At 39.1% G+C, this 15,565-nt stretch overlaps 1 protein-coding gene across 1 annotated transcript in view; it reads right to left on the bottom strand.

Annotated features, from left to right (window-relative positions):
* CPA6 (carboxypeptidase A6) overlaps positions 1-15,565 on the bottom strand; it is a 265,180-nt gene that overhangs the window by 43,224 nt on the left and 206,391 nt on the right. Inside the window, exon 7 of the mRNA XM_032610184.1 lies at positions 308-418. Coding sequence (XP_032466075.1) covers positions 308-418 — 111 coding nt within the window. The remainder of the gene's footprint in view (positions 1-307; positions 419-15,565) is intronic.

Here is a 15,565-nt window from a genome sequence, read left to right on the forward strand (position 1 = left end):
CAATTTCTGCCACAAACTTTTCTCTTACCTTCTCTTGCCCTTATTTCTTCACAGGCAAAATTGAGTGAGCTGAACTGGACTAGTGATTTTTTTCACAATTTATTTGGAAGGAGAAATCTTTATTTACATGAAATCTTAGACAAAGCCAAACAATAAAGGAAATCAAAAGGTTGCTGCTATGCTGGGGAAGGGAGTGGAAGTCTCCTTTGTAGCTCTGGAAGCACTAGGCTAGCTGCCCACCAAGGTTCTTTCCTGTTTCAGGACTGTTTTCCATGATTTTTTCAGTTGGATAGGCAAAGTGACTTACATTGGTCCAGCTAAAATGGTATCCATCAACGTTAAACACAGGCATGATATAGAAATACAGATGATTCAACATTTTTCTCATGGTTGGGTCACTCCTATATGTTAGAAGAGCCTAAAAGACAAAGGTGACATTTTTCTTACAAACTGGTCCCAAATGCAGATTTGGAAAATAAACATGAGAAATCCTTTTTATCCATGGGAAATACCAAATACGTTCGGTTAAAAAGTAACAAGCTAGGGCTTCCCTGGTGGCGCAGTGGTTGAGAGTCTGCCTGCCCATGCAGGGGACACGGGTTCGTGCCCCGGTCCGGGAAGATCCCACATGCCGCGGAGCGGCTGGGCCCGTGAGCCATGGCCGTTGAGCCTGCGCGTCTGGAGCCTGTGCTCCGCAACGGGAGAGGCCACAACAGTGAGAGGCCCACGTACCGTAAAAAAAAAAAAAAAAAAAAAAAAAAAGTAACAAGCTAATATGAACTATACTCTTTTACATCACGTGTTCTTTCTTGAGAATTTTGTCTCAGACTACTTATTACTGATAACATTTTAGCAAAGGTGGCAAAACACCTTAATTGGGCAGCCTCTGGTAGTACTTCAGACCTCGCTAAACCTTAGGATGATTAAGAAAGCAACAATTTAGATATGCTTTTGCATAATCGGTCCTTTTTAAGATTCCATTCAATTGTGGACAAAACAATTACCTAAATATTTTGATATCCTTACATGATACATCATAACACTAGTTATGTCACTTAATTGTTTCTGTCTAATTGGTAGCACACTCAAGTCTTGGAACTTACTGCGTGGACACTCTATTCTCTCTTGACTTTCCTATAAAAAGTTTAATGGACAATTATTTATTGTGTCACCTTTATCATGGCTCCTTTGAAATCTCACTCTTGTGATTGGGTCTGACCCCAAGTCTGAAGATTCTGCACTATTTGGCCTCAAAAGAAGAGCATTGAATGTGCTAAGTTGAGTTAAGAATACAAGTCCAATTCCTATGGAATGGACTTTTTAAAAAGTTTTTTTTGATGCATGTTTGTCTATTTGTAAAGGACCTTAGAGAAACACATAGAATATTTGTAACAGTGGCTGCTGTGGGGAGGGGGACTGGTGGACAATATATGGGAAAGAGTATTACCTTTCATTTTATACCCATTTGGATTGTTTGAATTTTAACCATATTAGAACACAATTAAAAGTAAAATAATTCTTAAATTATACATATATCTTGCTTTGGAAAATTCAGTACTTAAAATTTTAATTTTTTTTTACATCCAGTTAAGTAGAATTTCTGAACCCATCATAAGCAGCATTCTGTATTTACACAGTGAGAATTCTGTTCATAGTGAGCAATCCAATAATATATTATTAGAAACCATCACTATATTAGAAATAGTAATGAAAATATAGAGATATAGCCAAGAATATAAGACATGAGTTAAATACAATTTTATTAAATATAATTTAAATACCTGTGGTATTAACAAGTTGATAAACATTAAAACAATTCTTTTTTTAACAACTTTATTGATGTATAATTGCTTTACAATGTTGTGTTGGTTTCTGCTTTATAACAAAGTGAATCAGCTATACATATACATATATCCCCATATCTCCTCCCTCTTGCATCTCCCTCCCACCCCTCCCTATCCCACCCCTCTAGATGGTCACAAAGCACCTAGCTGATCTCCCTGTGCTATGCAGCTACTTCCCACCAGCTATTGGTTTTACATTTGGTAGTGTATATATGTCCATACCACTTTCTCACTTTGTCCCAGCTTACCCTTCCCCTCCAACCCCATGCCCTCAAGTCCATTTCTCTAGTAGGTCTGCATCTTTATTCCCGTCCTGCCCCTAGGTTCTTCATGACCACTTTTTTTTAAGATTCCGTATATATGTGTTAGCATACGGTATTTGTTTTTCTCTTTCTGACTTACTTCACTCAGTACAATTCTCCTTTATTTAAGACTCAATAATTTGTTGGCCAAATAGCTTCAGTAGAACTTTCATACATGCTTGAATTTCTATTAACAGTCCAATGCCTCAAACTAGGGGAAAATTCTGGTATGTGATTGTATATACCCTGGAATTTTGTTTTCCTCTAATAAACAGAGGTCCTCCAAAGCTTGGAGGAAGTCTCCTGGTGGGGATGGCAGAGACAAAGCAGTATGATTAGCTAATAATCCTCCCTTAAAGTTACGGGGTTGTGGCTTTCCATGCCACTCTAGAGAAGAAGAGATGCAAGGAAAGAGATTGGGACCAACAAGGCAGGAACAAAGGGGAAGGAAAAAGTCATAGTAATTTCTCTCTCTCCTCTCCTAGCATTGGGATCCATGGTCTATTTGTCTCAGTCCTAACGGGGAAGCCTCCCCTTTTCCAAGCACAGAAAGGGTGTTACATGTTAGCACGTAAGCGCCTGACTTGCTGGAGACTTGCATGGGGACTTTCTCATCTTATCCTGCCTTCTCTCCCTCCAGTGCAAATGACTGCCATACTTTTGTATTGGAGAGAATATTATGATCTTTCTTTTTAAAAATTACAGTATACTTTAAGCAAACAGGAAAAATACAGAGAAGAATATGTCATCCGTGTGCCCACCAACTACATCTTGCCATATTTATCAAATCTTTTAAAAAGAAAATCAAGACGTTATAGATAAAACTAAAGCTCCCTTTTTATCACTCTCAGATCCCATTTTCCTCCCCTCCACCAATCAGTATCCTAAATTTGACATCATTTCCGTGCATGATTTTCTGTTTTGCTTCATACATATGGATTCATGAACAATATATAATATGTGTATGCTTTGAAATTTCATGCCAGTGAGATCATGATGTGTCACTCTTCAGTTGGCTTTTCTCTCCAATATTATGTTTTTGACACTTATTAATTTGATGATTTATTCACTTTAACTGTTATATGGCATTCCATTATAGGTAAATGCACAATATATCTCTTATTTTGTTGATGGTCAGTTGGGTTGCTTCTGATATTTCATTGTTACAAGATTGCAGTGAACAGCCTTGCACATTTCTCCTAGACATGTGTGACAGTTTCTTTATGATATATATCTAGGAATAATTTGCTGGGTCATGGACTTACATACCTTTCACTTTAATAAATGTTGCCATTTTCTGTCTAAATCAGTAAATACTTTCATTTGCAGTGAATGAGAGTTCCCATTGTTCTACAACTTACTAACCCTTGGTTTTGTTAAGATTTCAATTTAAAAAAATTAATGGGTATGAAATTGTATTTTGTTGTTTTACTTCATATTTCCCTGATTATAATTTATATTGAAAAGCTTTAATATAATGACAGGCCATTGTATAAATTGTTCACCCATATTTTTGCCCATTTTTTCTATTAAGCTTTCATCCTCATATTCTGAATATTAATCCTTCAGTTATACGCATTATGAACATCTTCCTGCCTTGCAGCTTATTGCTTCCTATTTTCATCATGTCCTTGTTGTACTGATATATGTCTTTAATTTTATCAACATTAAATGTATAAGTTTATTTAAGAACCCATCTCTGCCTTAATATCATAAATCTATTATCTTGTATTTTCTTCAAAAAGCCGTTTTACAGTTTCATTTTAAATGTAGGCCTTAAACCTCCCAGAAATGATGTTTTTTACATGATATTCAGTTGGGATTTTTATTTATTTATTTATTTAGTGGCTGCATTGGGTCTTCGTTACTGTATGCGGGCTCTCTCTAGTTGCTGCGAGCGGGGATTACTCTTCGTTGCGGTGCGAGGGCTTCTCATTGCGGTGGCTTCTCTTGTTGCAGAGCACAGGCTCTAGGCGTGCAGGCTTCAGTAGTTGTGGCACACGGGCTTCAGCAGTTGTCGCTCGCGGGCTCTAGTAGCACAGCTTCCTAGTAGAGCACAGGCTCAGTAGTTGTGGCACAAGGGCTTAGTTGCTCCGCGGCATGTGGGATCTTCCCGGATCAGGGCTCGGACCCGTGTCCCCTGCATTGGCAGGCGGATTCATAACCACTGCACCACCAGGGAAGCCCCTCAGTTGGGATTTATTAATTTATTTTTCCATTGTGGAAGCCCAGTTGCACTACTGCACTCATTTGGATGGGTCGTTTTTTCCCCAGTGAGGTAGTATACGACCTCTGTCAAGTATCAAGTTTTCTTTCAAGGGTGGAATTGCTGTAATGCACTTTGGTTTATATCCATTCACCAACACCACACCATGGTTTACATAGAATCTGTTGAGTTTGGCAGGATGTCTCCCCATACTGTCCCATTTCAAAACTGTCTTGGCTATTTTTGACTCTTCTCCATTTACATTAATTTTGAAACCGAGGGTTGAGTACATTACAGATGTTCTGTTCTGTATTAGGTTGTTTATTTTTGGTCACTAATGGGTATTGAATTTTAGCAAATAATCTTTCTTCATGCATTAACATCATCATATAGTTGTTATGATCAATTTCCATAAGAAATTTTCTATCATTAAATCATCCTTGTATTCCTGGGATAAGCCAATTTGGTTATGATATGTACTCTTATTATGTTGGCTGGATTAAGGTTGCTAATATTTACATCTACAGTTTTGAGTGAGATAGGCCTATAATTTCCTTTCTTATTTTGTCCTTGTCTTGCTTTGGTATCAGGGTTATATTACTCTATTATTATTTGGGGAGTAAACCATCTAGGCCTAGAGCAGAAATGAATTAAATATAAAACAAAGATATGGTAGGGAAGATGAACCTTTGATTTCTGTTTCATTGCTTTCCGCTCTTTCTTTCTTTCATTGACTCTTTTTCTAATTTCTTGAGTTGAAAGCTTAGCTTATTCATTTGGACACCTTATTCTTTTCTAATATATTTATTTAAAACTATAAATTCCCCTTCAGTAGTACATTAGCTACATTTTATATGTTTTGACATATAATTTTACTTCCATTCAGTTGTAAATATTGAAAAATTTCTTTGGTTTCTTTAAACCATGAGCTCTTCATAAATATTTTTATATTTTAAATTGTGAGTTTTCTTTGAGTCATATTTTTATAAATAGTTTCTAACAACTGCATTACAGCCAGAGCATATGGTCTATGTGATATAGGTTCTTTGGTACCCCTTGAACCTTGCTTTACGGCCTAGTATATCGTCAGTTTTTGCAAAGGTTCCAGTTGTGCTTGAAAACAGTATTCATCCTCTAATTATTGGGTGTGGATTCTAGTATGTGTTTATTAGATTAAGCTTATTAATTACACTTTAAAAAAAATTTTTTAAAACAATTAATTAATTTGGCTGTGCCGGCTCTTAGCTGCTGTGTGTGGGATCTTCATTGTGGCGTGGAGGGTTTTTTCGTTGCGGCATGCGGGCTTTTAGTTGTGGCATGCATGTGGGATCTAGTTCCCTGACCAGGGATCGAACCCGGGCCCCCTGCATTGGGATCATGGAGTCTTAACCACTGGACCACCAGGGAAGTCCTTATCATCTATAGTCTTACTAAAAATTTTTCCTGTCTGCTGTCTTAATCACTGAGCTGTATTTAAAAACTCAATTGTTTTAGATTTATCACTTTTTCTTATAACTGTCAAATGTTTTATATATTTTTAGGACATTAACATGGCTTCATTTTATTTTTAATTTAGTTAATCAATTAATTAATTTTTGGCTGTGTTGGGTCTTTGCTGTGGCGAGCGGGGGCTACTCTTCACTGTGGTGTGCAGGCTTCTTATTGCAGTGGCCTCTCTTGTTGCAGAGCACGTGCTCCAGGCGTGCGGGCTCAGTAGTTGTGGCTCCCGGGCTCTACAGCACAGGCTCAGTAGTTGTGGCACACGGGCTTAGTTGCTCTGCGGCGTGTGGGATCTTCCTGGACCAGGGCTCGAACCCGTGTCCCCTGTATTGGCAGGTGGATTCTTAACCACTGCGCCACCAGGGAAGTCCTCACATGGCTTCATTTTAAAGTTCTTCATTTTCAAACACTACATTAACTAAGGAAGCTGTCCTCTAGTGTTCTATTCTGGAGTGGATCTAATTTCCAAGACTTGCAGAACATGTTCTTCGTCTGACAAATAAACAGGGTGTCATCATATTGCATATGCTATATTTGTGATTTTTTTTAACTCTCTAAGAATCGCAGCCGTTCTCCATCTGGTCAGACAAAATGAGAATGATCACAGTGTGATGACTGTCCAGTGCTGAAGAGGACGATTCAGAGACCTCCTTGCTTCAGTGCTTTAAGTAATAGGACATCGATGATTTCCCTTTTATGGTTTAGGTGATGTTTCTAGAAAAAAGATGATCATGTGACCTTCTATTTCCCATTACTCTAACACATGATAACCGTGAAGAACATGGGGGTATGCTTTCCTTCTAATAGGTAGACTCTTTTTAGCAATCAACTCCCACCACCCATACACACGGAAAAGGAGATGCCTACAAATCAGGTTCCATCTGGGCTTTCCAAATTCAATTTCTTGACTACTATTATTGCTTACAGGGAAGATTTAAGTAGTTGCGATCTGAAAGCCAGTCACAAAACAATGCACCACACGCCTCAGTGTGGCAGCCTTTAGGTACTACACGCACCTTCATCAACCTATTTAAAAATACTTGGCTGAAATGGATTTTGATTTTAAGTTAAAAGATAAAGTTTTGAGTATAATTTTCTGCTGGGAAAACAATATGTTTGGTATTAGGTTATGGAATTTCTGAAGTTGATGAAGAAAAACAAAGCATGAATCTATTTGGTACTTACCACCTACCAAGACTACTTTGACTTCCCTATCAATAGATATACATAATATACTAGAATTCACCAAATAAACTTTGGTTAAATTCGAAGAAAATTTTTGCAATTACGAAAGTCTTTGTGTGGTGTGACAAGGTTAGGCCCAAGAGTTTCCCTCCTTTTCATTGTTTTTGGATTTATTTGGTTGGGTGTTGTTTCTTAGAGCCCCATGGCAACCTGGAACGTGGCATTGTTTTTGAAGATCAGTGTTGCTGGCTTTTAAAAAGGTACCTTCTAAATTTTCCGTTATTCTTCTTCTAGAATCACCACAGAAGACCTAAAAATAATAACCACACCTTCAGTGAAGTACATACTGGGAGAACTAGTTGTTATAGCTGGGGCCAAAGGAAAGGCACAGTCGCCAGTAAAGCTTGAAGAATGTTCTCACCTAGAGTGGAGTGGAGTAAAATTATTTAGGGTAGAAAAATTTGTAGCACCAAAGTGGGTGCATCTTGACACAAAGGAGGTATTTACAATTCAATACTAGGAGAATTCATTAGAGCAGGAGAGGTTTCCATGGAAATTTTTAAAAAAGGGAACGTAATCTATAAAGATATTTGATGTCACACTGTGAGAAGCTCATTAAATACAATGTGGTAACCAAATAATAGTTTGGAAGCAGCATGAACAAAAGGCTCTGTGAATGAAGGGTGGAGAACTGGAAAACCAAATGTGAATCTAGTTATTTTTTTTTTTAAGTGGCAAACTACTTTATTTAGTAGTGAACTGTACTTACTTTTAGAATGCAGAACTCAAATGTCATATCCTAAAAAAAGTCCATCCTGAAGCTTTGTCTGGCCTAAACAACTGGGAAAATATGTATTTGTATTAATGAAATAAGTATTAATATAAAGAGAGAATTCAGGAAAAACAGCTCACGAATCTAGTTATTTTTATACTTAGTTAATTTATACTTAGAACCTCCCAGAGGGCAGGTGATGATTGAAAAATATTATCTATTAATCTCTGTTTTCTATTAAGAGATATAGATAGGGCTTCCCTGGTGGCACAGTGGTTGAGAGTTCGCCTGCCGATGCAGGGGACACGGGCTCGTGCCCCGGTCTGGGAAGATCCCACATGCCGCGGAGCAGCTGGGCCCGTGAGCCATGGTCGCTGAGCCTGCGCGTCCGGAGCCTGTGCTCCACAATGGGAGAGGCCACAACAGTGAGAGGCCCACGTACCGCTTACAAAAAAAAAAAAAAAAAAAAAGAGATATAGATAAATATTTGAAATGTTTTGTGTCACCAAGAAGAATATAACATTAGCTGCATGTCCACGCTACTTTTTTTCTTAAGTAAAACCACTTCATGTTTCTAGAATTTTTATGAGATAACTTTAATAACAATGGTTGGTTGTATTTTCTCAGGACCAGCAGAGTAGAGGCCAGGACCAACTCTGTGGCATTATTAAAATCTACTACGTAAGAATCTTTTACCTACAGAAAGAAAATACAGGTGCCCTCACTTTTCATGGCTCTGATATACACGAATTTCAGTAACCATGGTTTAGTTAAATGATATCAGTCCTCCGAGTACAGCCCAAATTTGGTACTAGTGCTAGGTCTTAACTCTACAAATCACTATGCAAATTACAGCTGTGCATCTAGTTCTGTGACAAATTGTGCCACTTCTTTTGAAGTCTGTAGGTGTGCGATTGGTCACTGTATCTGTGTTACTCAGTTCACAGACAGACAGCAAAGTGTGTAGCTGTGTTGCTCCCTTGTCTTCTGGTGATAAACCCGTGTGGCATTTTACAAAAATGGATATAGTAAGAGAGAATAGGCCAACAAAGCTTAAAGTGCAGCAATAATGCAGATAACGCAGAGGGGAAATGTGACTCAAACGTAAATGTAGTTATAGAAGAAATAGCTGACGCCAGGGATGTGGACACAGCCATCATTCAACTCTAGCTATGCAGCCAGAGGAACTTAGTGAAGACAAACTTACTGACATAAATGAGGAAAACGGTCGTACTGGAAAGGAGGACGATGTCCCAGAAGAAATGAAGCTGTCAACATTTCACATTAAAGGAACTCTTGCAGGTATTTTTCGACATTGAAAGCACAAAGGAAAAAAATACTGGAAGCTGATCCCAACTATGAAAGGAGTATGACAATTTGCCAAGGCATAAAAAAGATGCCCACTTCATGTTGTAAGTTATATAATGAGAAGGTAGGTAAGCACTACCCAAACTACCCGTGATAAAGCTTGTCACAAAGAAACAAGGCATTTAATGATCAATATTTCTAATGTTTTAAATTATCGTGTAATAAATATTTCACTATATTTTGGTGATTCCCTTACACATTTATAACAGAGTAAGAGAGTTTTCCATCTTTTGACAAAAATACATAAAGGTCATGGAACAAACATAATTTTCCCCATTGATTATCAAGATAGATTGTTATGGCTTCAGGTTGCATGGTCACTTCTATGGAGACAGTCCTGCACTTGTGTGCAGGAAAAGTGAAGACTGCCTGTATAAACAGTGCCTGTATAAACAATGCCCAGGACATTCTCAAATATTGAATAGTGGAGTGCAATGGATGCAATGGCTTTCAATTCAATTAAAGTGAACAAACATTAATATAGACCCTGCTATGTATAAGACATTATAAATTGAATAAAAAGGGAGAAAGAGCTCGGTTGGAGGGTGCAGAGGATTAAAGAGAAGATTGGGGAGGGTGAGAAGGATGGGAGAATATAAGGAGTTAAAGGCACTAAAGGGCTGGCAGAAAACAGATCAAAATGTTGCAGTTACTGGGAGGGTAGTGAACAAAGTCAGAGAATTAAAAAAAATGCAGATCGTTTTTATATGATGAACTATTTTTTTATTATGCCATTAAGAACAAAGACTTATTTGCTTACTCAGATGAACTCACTAGATATTTGATCTGGCCTTAATTACCCTCTCAATTATTTATTCCCTGGCTTTTGGCACATTTTATACATACAACTTAAGTTCTCTTCTTTAAAAAGCTTATTTTAGTTTTAGTAATACGTTCCTTAACCAAAACTCTGAGTTTCACACCTACATTTGAGGGTTTATATTATGTTTTTACCTTTAATTTTCAGCAAGACATAATGAGACTAAAAAAGGTGATGATGTAAAAGGAGTGGTTTTGGGGAAGCTCTTGGATTCTGGGAGAAAGAGCCTTCCCATTCTGGAAAGCTTTCCCAGTTGCAGGACGTCTCCCACAATGACTACTCCAAGTCTTCCTTAGAGCTCTGTCCTATACACACAATCCCCCATAGTCCCCGAATATTACTGTTTACTCTGCTCAGAATCATCAGCTGGTTCTTAGAAAATAACTCCCTTTCCTGAAAGTCTCCTCTTCCTGTTTTTAGTTATTTGAACTATCTACATAGTACACCTGAATCACATGCCAGGTTTGGGCACCAGGATTAGCCATCCTTAGTGCCGAGTGTAGATGCCTGGGAACATGTAAACGGAGGTGGTTTTCCAGTGTAATCAGGCCGGGCCTGGAAGGGTGAGGTTTCACATCACATAGCAGCAGAGGAATACCATGGTTCACCTGGGAATTAAGGAAGTTTTCCTTTGCTTTTTCTTCTTTCTTTTCTTTCTTTTTTTGTGCTGCTACCTTTCTGTAACAGGACCAAATTAGATCCACCTGCATATTATGCTTCTTCAAAGTCTGGAAGAACTTTCCATTTCAGAGCATTCTTGTCCCAGTTTTCCCATGGATCATCTTCTCACAAACCCGTGCTTTGTCTTTGGTCTGTCACTGAGTTAAATAGAATTCATCCATTGATTTTAAAATGCCTGTAGGAATATATGACTCAAGCATAAATGAGTTTAGTTTGAGAATGAAACTATTCAGTTTTGGCTGGGTTAAATTTGTTTAAAACATCATTTTGGGTTCTGTTTAATATAGAAAATATGGAAAATTCAAAAAAAACAGAGAAGAAAAAAAATCACCCATAATTCTTTTAGCATTTAGTATATTTCTCATGTATATGTATCTCAGATATAGATTTTACAACATGGAAATTATAATGTCCATGCTAGGTTTTTTTTTTCAGGTTGTAATAAATTTTAAAAATTAAAAACATTTTTATTTTTATGTATTAATTTTTATTGGAGTATAGTTTACAATGTTGTGTTTCTGCTGTACAGCAAGGTGAATCAGTTATACATATACATATATCCACTCTTTTTTTTAGATTCTATTCCCATATAGGTCATTAACAGTATTGAGTAGAGTTCCCTGTGCTATACAGTAGGTTCTTATTAGTTATCTATTTTATACATAGTAGTGTATATATGTCAATCCCAATCCATCCCACCCCTTTGCCCCCTTTGGTATCCATACATTTGCTCTCGACGTCTGTGTGTCTATTTCTGCTTTGCAAATAAATTTATCTATACTATTTTTCTAGATTCCACATATATGCATTAATATACGATATTTGTTTCTCTCTTTCTGACTTACTTCACTCTGTATGACAGTCTCTAGGTCCATCCACATCTCTACAGATTATCCAATTTCGTTCCTTTTTATGGCTGAGTAATAGTTCATTGTATGTATGTACCACATCTTCTTTATCCATTCCTCTGTTGATAGGTATTTAGGTTGCTTCCATGTCCTGGCTATTGTAAATAGTGCTGCAGCGAACACTTGCGTACATGTATCTTTTTGAATTATGGTTTTTTTCTGGGTATACGCCCAGGAGTTGGATTGCTGGATCATATGGTAGTTCTATTTTTAGTTTTTTAAGGAACCTCAATACTGTTCTCCATAGTCGCTGTACCAATTTACTTTCCCACTAACTATGTAGGAGGATTCCCTTTTCTCCACACCCTCTCCAGCATTTATTGTTTGTAGATTTTTTTTTTTTTTTTTTTAAATAGATCTTTATTGGAGTACAATTGCTTCACAGTACTGTGTTAGTTTCTGTTGCACATGTTTGTAGATTTTTTGATGATGGCTATTCTGACCGGTGTGAGGTGATACCTCATTGTAGTTTTGACTTGCACTTCTCTGTTAATTAGTGATGTTGAGCATCTTTTCACGTGCTTCTTGGCCATCTGTATGTCTTCTTTGGAGAAATGTCTATTTAGATCTTCTGCCCATTTTTTGATTGGGTTGTTTGTTTTTTTGACACTGAGTTACATGAGCTGTTTATGTAATTTGGAGATTCAACCCTTGTTGGTCACTTCGTTTGCAAATATTTTCTCCCATTGTGTGGGTTGTCTTTTTTCATTTTGTTTATGCTTTCCTTTGCTGTGTGTCCATGCTGGTTTTTTTAAATTTTTATTTTATTGACGTAGCAGCATGTCACAGGCAGTTTCCCGTATCTTTAAATGCTCCATTAATATATTTTATAAAGTCAGGGCTATCAATCATTTCTTCTATGCCTTCCTCCTTTCTTTGCTTTTATGCTTGGAAATGTCTTCCTCACTTGGAAATCAAATGAATATTTCCCAGAGTTACTTTCTACATATTTTATGAATAAAGACTCTGGTCAAATTTGTCTCAGCAATGTAGAATTATTTGAGGCAAAAGTTAAGTGCTATACATAATTCTGGGCCAGCTAGCACCAGCCATGGCTTGACATACTCAATCCTGGAGATTGACATTTTAAAACTCTCAAAAGTGAACAAAGCCCAAATTACCTCATTCAGTTGGTGATGATTCTGGGAAACGAAGCAAATGCCATTCCATCAGCATTGGCAACAAAGAATTAAGTGGCCTTTCCACAATTAAAAAAATAAAACAATGAAAAATAAAAAGATGTTAAAAATGGGCTGCTGTTGAAAATTGCTTGCCTACCCCACTATCAATATGACTCCCCCCCTGGACTTCCCTGGTGGCGCAGTGGTTAAGAATCGCCGGTCAATGCAGGGGACACGGGTTTGTGCCCTGGTCCAGGAAGATCCCACGTGCTGCAGAGCGGTGAAGCCTGTGTGCCACAACTACTGAGCCTGCGCTCTAGAGCCCACGAGCCACAACTGCTGAGCCCACGTGCCACAACCACTGAAGCCTGCGCACCTAGAGCCCATGCTCTGCAACAAAGAGAAGCCACCGCAATGCAAAGCCCGTGCACTGCAACGAAGAGTAGACCCCGCTCGCAGCAACTAGAGAAAGTCCGTGCGTGGCAACAGAGACCCAGTGCAGCCACAATTAATTAAGTTTTAAAAATTTCAAGCTCATGAGAAAAAAATGACCCCCCGAACTTGTGCCAGAACTGCAGTGGTGAACTGTTGCAATCTTCTACCCCTTTCCTGTCTCTTATCGGATTAAGTAATACAGTCAAGAAAAGTATTTGAAAACAATTCTGTTATGGTTGGCAAAATCACTGGAATTTATTCTTGGATGTCTGTTGCCCAAATTAAGCCTGTGAATCAGGTATTCGGTCATTTGGCTGCTTACTGAGTCTCTTTAACCTCTCATCGGAGAGTATTTGATTCTTTTGGTCCTTGTGACTTAGATCCTGTTGGTTGATAGTGTTGTTGAGTTCTTTCATATCCTTGTTGACTTCTTTCTAATGAGTCTCTTTGGTTATTTTAAAATTTGAACTTGCTGATACTACTACCACTACTGAGTTGATTTAATTAACTGCTTATTATATGCCAAGCATTCTGTTAAGTCCTTTACAAGAATTATATAATTTAATCTTCCCAATAAACCAGTGTGTCACATATACTGAAGTTCAGAGAGGTTAAATGACTTGCCTACCAAGGTCATACAGCTAGTAAATGGCAGAGCTGGCATTCCAACCCAGGGCTGTCTGACTACCAAATGTAACCTCTGTGCAATCTGCTGTTCTATCAGGATTTAGGACTCGATGAGTTTTCTTCCAGTTCACATTTGAGTAAGGATGCAAACATTATAGTGGTGGCTGTGGGAAAAGTCCCACCAAGGTATGGTTGGCAGCCTCCCCAGTGATTCCCACTTCTTGGCATTCATGCTCTTGTGTCATGCCCTCCCCTTGAATACAGTCTGGACCTAGTGACTCTCTTCTAATGGACAGAATATGGCAAAAGTGATGGGGGGATGTCACTTCTGAAATTAGGTTACAAAGAGACTGTGGTTTCCATCTTGGGCCTGTTCATGCTCTCTCCCTCTCATCTGCTCTGACGGCAGCCAGGTACTGGGTTGTGAGCTGTCCTATGGCGATGCCCACGTGGCAAGGAACTGATGTCTCTGGCTCACAGCCCTGGGGGACCTGAGGCTGCCAGCAGCCACATGAGTGAGCTCAGAAACAGATTCCCCATACAAGCCTTGAGATGGCCAAAGCTCCAGCTGACACCTTGACTGTGCCTTGTGAGAGACCCTTAGCCAGAGGCACCCAGCTAAGCTGTGCCTAGATTGCTGACCCACAGAAACTATCAAGTAATAGATGTTTGTTGTTTTAAGCTGTTGAATTTGGGGGAAAACACCAAGAAAGAGAGAAAACAAAGGAAAGAAGCCAAAATTTTGGCTTCTGCCACCATCCCCTTCTTTGGGGGTTGAAATTCCAGGGAAATCAAGAGATGGTAGAAACCACTGCCAGATTGGAGTAAAACATGTAAGAAAAGGGAACCTGGGTCCTTGTTCACCACGTTTCTTTCTGAGAGGTCTCATGTGCCAACGAAGGGCAAATGCAGAAGGAGACAATCAGCAGTGTGGTGTGTGTCAGCCAAGAGAGGGCTTGACATAGCCTCTTAGGGTCTCCTGGGAGAAAGAGCCTTGAGATTCCCTGGTGCCCCCAGAGATGCCATGGAAATTAGAGGAGTTGAGACCCTGGGAGCCTGTCTTGGGATTTCGGTGGTGGAGGGGAGGTGACCTCTGGAAGGGACACTGCCTGGAGCCCCTCCTGGACAAGATACCCCCTGCCATCTGTGGATGGCAGGATTTAACCAGGGACTTAGTGTATAAGATATGATGCTTCAATGCTGGGCAGACTTAAGGTTACTTAAATCTTTGAAGTCCCCATTCCCTCTGGCCCCAACACTGCCATTCTGTGGGAGCAGGGGCTTAAAGCCAAGATGAGAACGTTTCTTACAAGCCTGTGATGCTATCACCAGTCATTGCTATCATGTGGCAGCCCCATTGCTTCCACAAGGACACTGGGACCAGTGACCCGTAGGCCTCCTTTTTTTTCCACTTGTGTTCCTTCCCTGACTCAGATGGGAAATGTTCCTGATTAAATGGAGGGGTAAGTGACAGCCATAAACAGCAAGAGTAAGAGAGGTATGGAAAGGGTAGCAGAGGCCCAGAAATAGACTCATCTGTGTGCTTGAAGTTGGCTTGGTGCAGGAGGGAGGAGAAGCCTTTCCTCACTCATCTTTGGTGAAATGGAGCCTATTCTTTTTAAAGTTTTTTTTAATTTTTAAAGAAATTTTTTGGCTGCGTTGGGTCTTCATTGCTGCCCGCGGGCTTTCTCTAGTTGCAGTGAGCGGGGGCTACTCTTCGTTGTGGTGCATGGGCTTCTCATTGTGGTGGCTTCTCTTGTTGCAGAGCATGGGCTCTAGGCGCACGGGCTTCAGTA

The sequence above is a fragment of the Phocoena sinus genome, chromosome 17 (genome assembly GCF_008692025.1).
Source record: "Phocoena sinus isolate mPhoSin1 chromosome 17, mPhoSin1.pri, whole genome shotgun sequence".
Lineage (NCBI taxonomy): Eukaryota > Metazoa > Chordata > Mammalia > Artiodactyla > Phocoenidae > Phocoena > Phocoena sinus.